The sequence below is a fragment of the Nicotiana tabacum genome, chromosome 7 (assembly GCF_000715075.1).
Source record: "Nicotiana tabacum cultivar K326 chromosome 7, ASM71507v2, whole genome shotgun sequence".
NCBI classification, from domain to species: Eukaryota; Viridiplantae; Streptophyta; class Magnoliopsida; order Solanales; family Solanaceae; genus Nicotiana; species Nicotiana tabacum.
In genome coordinates, this window is record NC_134086.1 from 111,378,816 (window position 1) to 111,388,077 (window position 9,262).

General features: G+C 37.8%; 1 protein-coding gene and 1 long non-coding RNA gene across 2 annotated transcripts; both read left to right on the forward strand.

The window, feature by feature from the left end:
- The first annotated feature begins 2,902 nt into the window (after positions 1-2,902).
- On the forward strand, positions 2,903-3,426 carry LOC107774263 (zinc finger BED domain-containing protein RICESLEEPER 2-like). Its single transcript, XM_075218554.1, has 2 exons — positions 2,903-3,337; positions 3,409-3,426. The coding sequence occupies exons 1-2, from the start codon at positions 2,903-2,905 to the stop codon at positions 3,424-3,426; spliced, it is 453 nt and encodes a 150-aa protein (XP_075074655.1).
- Positions 3,427-3,449: 23 nt separating this feature from the next.
- Positions 3,450-3,884, forward strand: LOC142182565 (uncharacterized). Its single transcript, XR_012711374.1, has 3 exons — positions 3,450-3,527; positions 3,618-3,683; positions 3,796-3,884. It is a non-coding gene; the product is annotated as an uncharacterized LOC142182565 (long non-coding RNA).
- The last annotated feature ends 5,378 nt before the right edge of the window (positions 3,885-9,262 follow it).

Below are 9,262 nucleotides of genomic sequence, written 5' to 3' on the forward strand. Positions count from 1 at the left end.
TAATTTGGTATTTCGATTTCGATTTTTTCGGTATTTCGGTCTAATTCGGTACTGGATTTTCGGTATTTTGGTTCGGTTTTCGGTATTATAATTTTACAATTTCGGTAAACCGAAATACCGAAAATTTGGTGAACCTATATAATATATATGACTATATCTAAGCCCAATTACCTATTTAATAGCCCATAGTCCCATACCGTCCCAGCGTTCCACCCAGGCCCAGCTCCCCCAACTCCCAAGCCCAATCCCAACCAATTACCCAAGTCAGCTAATACCCAAGAGGCCAAGACCCAAGTCGAGAATCAAATTAGGCATTCTCATCAAAGTAGGGCATTAGCCATTATGGCTTACTGCTTAGGATATCATCGAGAAGAAGAAGACGAGAATCGACTGCGAGTCTAGGATATTAGTCTGCGAGTCTAGACGAGAATCGACTGCTTAGGATATCAGTCTACGAGTTACGACTTACGACCAGTCGACAGTCGAGCTCGAGTCTCATCTCATCTTCACCGGTTAACTTCACTACTTTTGTAAGTTTTGTAAGTCTCATCTCATCTCATTCTCATCCCAGTACTCGACTACTCTCTGAGGTTTTTTCTGAGTTTTTATATTTTTAAGTTTTGAACTTTTTGAGTTCAGAGTTCAAACGCATAAATTTTTTAATTTCTGATTTTCTGCATCAAACTAATTTAGGGTTATAGGCGGCGATTTCCAGCTCGATTCGATTCCTCACTCTTCACAAATTCCGGGCAAACGAAGTGTCGAAGACGCTGCTGTCCTGTTCCAGTGTTCCGAGCTCGATTTAATTTCAATTTCAAAGGTATGTTTCATTTTCTTTTGGTTGTACTGCTGATTGAATGAACTGCTGTTCCGAGCTTTTCCCTTTAGTAGGAAAATATCATCTGTATCACGTTCATGTTGTTTAATTCATTTGCTTGTATAATAACAGTTGTGAGTACACGACTATGTGTTAGGCTTACCATATGATTACTTTGTTTAGGTATAATTTTTAGAACTTTCCTTGCATTTTTCTTGTGATAGATACTTTAGGATGATGACAGTTGAGTGAATTCACTGTTAGTCTTCTTTGTTGTGACATTCTTATGGTTGCTGGTTTGGAAAGATTTAAATAATTGTGGACTTGTCACTTGAGTAGTAATGACCATGATTTTTTATTTATTTATAGATGGCTAGAAAAGGATATTGTTAATGGCTTCTTTAGCTTTTTTAGCTTTTGCTTAGCTGCAGTTACATTAGACTGCTGCTGCATCGGTTGGAAAGATATTGTTAATTCTTTATAGCAGAAATATGGTAGTTTAAGCTACTTATAGCTAGTTTGAAATAACTAAAATCTAAAAGTGCACTCTCATATTTACATTCTCTCAGCATTACTGATAGCAAGGTAGTTAATTTGTTGATTGTTAATTTATGTTTATATTTGTTTAATTTTGTATAGATGGAAGATACAAGTAAAGTAAGTGATGTTGGTTCTAGTGAAAGTTTACCTATTACGGTAGATAGTAACACCAACACCATTGATACTCAAGATTCCAAGAAAAGGAAAGCAATGCAACCTAGGTCTGACGTTTGGAACCATTTTGATAAATTTGAGGTTAATGGGGTTGGGAAAGCACGGTGTCGATATTGTAAACAAGCTTATGCTGCTAATTCATCTAAGAATGAAACAACAGGATTGAAGAACCAATTGCTTAGATGCAAAGAATACCCACTTAAAATTGCAGAAGATAATAGTCAAATAAAGATAAATTTTCAATCTTGCCAAAATGATGAAGGATCAATTTGGAAATTCGATCAAAAAGTGGTTAGGAGGGCCTTAATTGAGATGATAGTTACTGATGAACTACCATTTAGCTTTGTAGAAAATGAAGGCTTTATGAAGTTTATGAGAAAAACTCAACCACTATTTCGTCTTCTTTCTCGTAGAACAATAACAAGGAATTGTTATGAAGTTTACGGTGAATTGAGGCAAAATCTAAGAAGTTCTTTTAGAGAAGTACAACCAAAAATTTGCCTAACAATAGACACTTGGACTTCATTACAAAGAATAAATTATATGTGTTTGACAGCCCAATTCATTGATAGGGATTGGAAGTTGCATAAAAGAATACTTAATTTTTGCCCGATCACTAGTCATAAGGGTGAAGAGATGGCTAAAGCTATTAGGGATTGTTTGCTTGAATGGAAATTAGACAAGGTTTTCACTATTACTGTGGACAATGCTTCTTCAAATGATGTCACTGTCAAAGAATTGTCTAAACAGTTAGATATGTGGAAAACTAATATGATGAGTGGTAAACATCTTCATGTGAGATGCATGGCTCATATACTAAATCTAATTGTGCAAGATGGTTTGAAAGAACTTGATGCTTATGTGACACGTGTTAGAAATATTGTGAGGTATGTGAGATCTTCGCCTGCAAGGACCTTAAAGTTTAAACAATGTTGTGCACATGTAAAGGTAGAATGTACCAAAACGTTGTGTTTGGATGTTCCTACCAGGTGGAATTCCACCTATTTGATGTTGGATACAACACAACACTTTGAAAAAGCCTTTGACAAGTTGCATCTTTTTGATGATGGATTTTCTGCTTATCAATGTTCTCATCTTTGTGAAGATGGTGGTAATGCAGGTCCTCTTGAATATGATGATTGGGTGAATGTGAGGAATGTGATAGAGTTTCTTGCAAGATTTCACGAGCTAACTAAAAAAGTTTCAGGTTCACGTTATGTCACTTGTAATTCTCATTTTGAGGATGTATCTGAACTTTATTGTCTTTTGAAAATGTGTTTAGCTAGTAAGGATGAACATTTGAGAAAAATGGCCCATCAAATGCAAGAAAAGTTCAAGAAGTATTGGGGTGAGCCTGAAAAGATGAATAAAATGATTTTTATTGCTTCCGTCTTGGATCCACGTAACAAATTTGAATATGTTGAGGGAGCACTTGAAGAACTTTTTGGGGAGAAAAAAGGGAAGAAAATAAATGCTGAGGTGTATGCTTATATGAATTCTTTGTTTGGAGAGTATCTAAAAAAGTATTCAACCGAATCTTGTCCTCAATCTCCATCTAGTTCTACTTCATCTAACAACACATCTAATACACCTAGTGGGAGTGTTATAAGTGCATCAAAAATAAGGACTAAGCTTAGCTTGAAGAAACAAAAGGAAGACAATGGAAGTGGGGGTGCTAAATCGGAGTTGGATAAATACATTAGTGAAGAACAAGAGCCTTTTAGTGAAGAATTTGATATCTTGAGTTGGTGGAAAACACATGCTCCTAGATTTCCTATTCTTTCAGAGTTGGCTCGTGATGTGTTGGCAATTCCAATTTCTAATGTGGCGTCAGAATGCGCGTTTAGCACTGGTGGCCGTATTCTTGATTCATTTAGGAGTTCATTGACTCCTAAATGTGCGAAAGCTCTTATTTGTGTTCAAGATTGGCTTAGAGAAGAGAAGAATCCTATTAGTGTTGAAGAAGACTTGAAGTATCTTGAGGAACTCGAGCTTGGTAAGCTTTAATATTTTGTGTGTATTTTAATTCAAAATAATATATCATGCTTTTTCATTTGTATGACATATTTGGTCGTATTATCTTTAGATATGGAAAATAATGGAAGCACTACTAGCATTGTTTGATGTATAGTTGCAACTTGCATCTTGAGTGGTAAGTTTAATACTCTATTTGTTTGGTGATAATGATATACTTAATATTTTGTAGTTTTGTTTTATTATCATCAAACTATAATATTCTAACTTATGATTTATATTTTTTTTAGGTTCAAGTGCAATCATGCCCCGTGCTACTGCTCAACGCTCCGATATTGGGGAATACTTTGTGGTGAAAGAAGATAACGGAGAAGTTAGCAAAGTAGAGTGCAAATATTATGGTCAAGTATATAATGTTAATCCAAAGAGGAATGAAACAATTGGTTTAAGGAAGCATATTAAGCGTTGTCTTGCGCGTCTTCCTGGAATTCATGTTTAAGAATTAAGACTGTTTGTTGAGGGATGCCCTCTCTGTTTTTGTTGCACTATGTTTAACTGTTTAAGTGTTAAGACTGTTAAGACTGTTGTAGACTTGCAGTTGGCCAGTTGCACTGTGTTTAAGTGTTAAGACTGTTTTTGTTGGACTATGTTTTTATTGCACTGTGTTTAAGTGTTAAGTTGTGTAATGTGTTGTGTAGTTGTGTACAGATTCAATTGTGTACTGTGTTAAGTATTAAGTTGTGTAATGTGCAGTTGGCCAGTTAATTGCAGTATTGAAATGTCAACTGTGTTTAAGTTGTTTAATATAGTTGTGTAATGTGCATTGTGCAATTGGCCAGCTTTTGCTTTTCACTTGTATACTAATACTGGCGTGCAGAATGCAGATTGTAATATTGTATAATAATATGACATACAATAAACTGGCGTGCAACTGCAGATTGCCAGATTGTAAAGAAGTTGTTGTCTTGTTCAGCTTTTGCTTTTCACTTATTCTTAAGCCATGTGAATTGGTTATCACAGGGGTTTCAGTCAGAATTGCCAGAATATAATATGTTATTCTTGTTTCAGCCATGTGCACATTGTGTAGTTGTGCACTGTTATATATCGGAAAACAGATTCTTTTAGAGTGAAAATTTCAATTGTGCATGTGCGATGTTAGCATTGATTATTCATTGATTGTTAAACCGAAACCGTACCAAAACCGTACCGAATCAAAATAAGAAATACCGAACCATACCGAAATATTTTGTTATGGTATTTGGTATACACAATTGATAAACCGAATACCGAAACACCAAACCGAAATTCTTACATACCGAACCGAAATACCGAACGCCCACCCCTACTTAGTGGGGTCTGGGGAGGGTAATGTGTACGCAAACCTTACCCCTACCCTGGAATAGAGAGGCTGTTTCCAAATAGAAACCCGACATCCTTCCCTCCAAGAACTTCCCACCTTGCTCTTGGGGAAACTCGAACTCACAACCTCTTGGTTGGAAGTGGAGGTTGCTTACCATATGAGCAACCCCTCTTGTCTTAGAAGAGATATACCAAGTTCGTTAAACAAACAACTAAGAGGGTGTTTGGCTAAGCTTATAAGCTGGTCAAACTAACTTATAAGTATTTTTCGGCTTATTTACGAGTTTGGTAAAGTTAAAAGTACTTACAAGTCAAAAATAAGCCAAAAGCCATAAGTTGATCACCCTCAGCTTATGAATTTTTAGCTTACAAGCACTTTAAGTTTGACCAAAATTTTTACTATTTTATCCTTAACACATTTTTTTAGAACAAAACTCCTACATCGATACTCAATGCCTCAAATATTTTGTCCTATTTAAGTTTGTTTTTTACTGAGGAACTTTTGTCAATTTATTATTTATTATAACTTATGATTATATACTTATCATAAAATAGATTATATTTATCGTAAAAATTATCTTATCTAAGCATAGTTGTATTTAAAATGGAATGACAAATAGAATATTGTGTATTTGAATCGGAATCTAAAATTTTAAAAAAATTACGCCCTTATAAGTTTAAGCGGTTCTAAGGTTATTTAAGTCAATTTAACAGGAAAAAATCTTATAAGCATTTTTTATCAAATACTACAACAATTTATTATCAATTTCAGTACTTGTACTATCTTGATGCGAAAATATTTTCTTTAACACCAGTTGCCCCGGTGTGAATTGTCTTGGCCTCACTCTTTTGTTGAAGGCTCTGGACATTCTGTTCTGATATAGCTGACCATGGCAGACTGCATTCATTCTCTTTCCGTCTATAAGGGCTAGTTGCTCATAACGACTTTTTGCCCACTCTGTGTCGTCGAGCTCAGCTTTTTGTATGATCCTTAGGGAAGGAATTTATACTCTAACGGGAATGACAACCTCTGTGCTATAAACAAGAATATAGGGGGGTTGCCCCGGTTGATGTGCGGACTGTGGTGTAATACCCCAAAAGAGCAAATGACAACTTCTCGTGCCACTGTTTATGTTTCTTTATCATTTTGCTCAATATCTTCTTGATATTTTTGTTGGTGGCTTCTACAGCTCCAATCATCTGAGGTCTATAGGCTGTGGAATTCTTGTATCTGATCTTGAAGGTTTTACACGTAGCTTTCATCAAGTCACGGTTGAGGTTGGATCCATTATCAGTAATGATTGACTTTGGAATTCCGAATCGACAAACAATGCGGTCGCGGACAATGTCTGCCATGACTTTCTTGGTTACTGCTTTGTAAGATGTTGCTCCGATCTATTTGCTGAAATAGTCGATGGCTACTAAGATAAACCTGTGTCCGTTGGAAGCGGCATGCTCGATTGGTCCAATAACGTCCATTCCCCAGGCGACGAACGGCCATAGTGAGCTTGTTGTGTGAAGCTCGCTTAGAGGTACCTTTATCATGTCTGCATGTATCTAACAACGATGGCATTTCCGGACATACTGTATGCAATCTGTTTCCATAGTCATCCAAAAGTAACCAGCCTGGAGTATCTTCTTTGCTAAGACAAAATCATTCATATGTGGCTCGCAGGTCCCAGCATGAATTTCCTCTAGTAGCTTGGATGCTTCCTTTGCGTCGACATATCTTAATAGTCCCAAATCAGGAGTCCTCATATACGGGATTCCTCCGCTATGAAAGAAGTTGTTGGACAATCTCCGAAGTGTGCGTTTCTGAGTACGATTTGCAGGCTCTAGGTGCTCTCCTTTTGCCAAATATTCCTTGATATTATGAAACCAAGGCTTTCCGTCTGCTTCCTCTTCAACATGGGCAGAGTAAGCTGGTTGATTGTAGATTTTCACCAGACTGGGATCAATGAAGTTCTTGTCTGGATGCTGTATCATATATGATAGGGTAGCCAATGCATCGGCAAACTCATTCTGGACTCTGGGAACATGCTGGAACTCTATCTTTGTGAACCTATTTCTCAATTCTTAGAGTTTTTGGTTGCCCATGCTTCTCGTACCTGATGTATAAGTAGGTCTAAATCTCCAATTACTGGCAGCTCTTGAGCGTTCATGTCAATGGCCATTTTGAACCCTAATATGCAGGCTTCATACTCGGCCATATTGTTGGTGCACGAGAACCTGTGTTTGGAAGACACCGGGTAATGCTGACGGGTTTCTAGTATTAGGACTGCTCCTATGCCAACTCATTTGAAATTTGCTGCTCCATAGAAATACATTCTCCAACCGTCATAGGATTCTGCAATGTCTTCTCCTATGAATGATACCTCTTCATCAGGAAAATACGTTTTCAGGGGTTCGTATCCTCCATCCACAGGGTTTTTAGCAAGGTGGTCTGCTAGTGCATGTCCCTTGACCGCTTTCTGAGTTACGTAAACAATGTCAAATTTACACAATAGGATTTGCCACTTGGCTAGCTTGCCGGTGGGCATAGGTTTCTGAAAGATGTATTTTAAAGGATCCATTCTCGATATGAGATATGTAGTGTAGGCACAAAAGTATTGTCTCAGCTTCTGAAAGTGTAGGCACAACGGGTGCATTCCAATAGAGAATACTGGGCCTCGTACGGGGTGAACTTCTTACTGAGATAATAAATTGCTTGCTTTTTCCTCCCTGTTTCATCGTGCTGCCCCATAACGCAACCGAAGGCTCCATATAATACTACAAGTTAGAGTAATAAGGGTCTACCTGGCTCTGGTGGGACTAATACTGGTGGTGTGGATAGGTACTCCTTGATTTTGTCGAATGCCTTTTGGCAGTCATCAGTCCATTTGGTAGCGGCGTCCTTCTTCAACATCTTAAAGATTGGCTCACAGATAACTGTAGACTGTGCTATGAATCAGCTGATGTAGTTAAGCCTCCCCAAGAAACTAATCACATTCTTCTTGTTCTTTAGTGGTGGTAGTTCCTGAATAGCTTTGACTTTTGATGGATCCAATTTTATTCCTCGGCGGCTCATAATAAACCCAAGTAGTTTCCCAGCAGGAACCCCAAATACGCACTTTGCGGGGTTTAGTTTCAGGTTGTATCTCCACAATCTGTTGAAGAACTTCCTCAGATCTCTCGTGTGGTCAATGGCCTTCTTGAATTTGATAATAATATCGTCCACATATACCTCTATCTCCTTATGTATCATGTCATGGAAAATGGTAGTCATGGCCCTCATGTAGGTGGCTCCTACATTCTTTAGGCCGAATGGCATCATCCTATAGCAGTACATTCCCTATGGTGTAATGAAGGCCGTTTTCTCAGCATCTTCTTCATCCATCCAGATCTGATGATAACCAGCGAAGCAATCTACAACTGACTGTAATTCGTGCTTGGCGCAATTGTCAATCAAGATGTGTATATTTGGCAAAAGGGAAGTCGTCTTCTCGGACTGGCCCGGTTGAGATTCGAGTAGTCGACTCAGACTCTGACCTTCCCGTCCTTCTTTGGTACTGGCACAATGTTTTCTAACCATGTCGGGTATTTTACTACCTTGAGATCCTTAGCTTTGACCTGCTTGGTGACTTCTTACTTGATTTTCAAACTCATATCAGGCTTGAAATTTCTGAGCTTTTGCTTTACCGGTGGACACATTGGATCGGTTGGCAGTTTGTGAGCCACAATAGATGTACTCAGACTAGTTATGTCATCATATAACCAGTCGAATATGTCCTCATATTCTTTTAGAAATTCTATGTATTCTTTCTTTTCTGATGGCGATAGGTGAACGCTAATTCGTGTTTCCTTAACGTTTTCTGCATATCCCATATTGACAATTTCGGTCTCGTCGAGGTTGGACTTAGGCCTGTTCTCAAAGTTCTCAACTTCTTTGACAATCTCGTCAGGTATGTCATCTTCCTCTGAATCAATGTCTGTTTGTTGCGTCTTCTCATCGCATGTCACAGTCATTGGTTCACCAAGATAAGTAATAGTAATGATGTATTGGTAAAGTAAGGAAAGAAAACGATAACAATAAATATTAAAAATCAAAATGCTTTTGATAAGTTGAATAACTGTTTTGAACATTGAAGATCTTATTGTGGGAATTGAAAATGCGAAAAGAAAATCATTTAGTAAAAACAATGAATAATGCTTGTTTTAGCCTTGCTACCCCGAGGGCCGTCAGACTTTAGTTGTCCTGATGATCCATTTCTTGAGATATGCCCTTCTGCTCACAGCCTGTATGGAAGGGCCTTCCTCTCCCTCCTTCTCGAGAACAACACAACAGTCTATATCATTGTCTTCTAAGAACAAGTTCTTTACCGCTGCAAGTGCTTCTTTTTCATCTGACCCACAAACAAT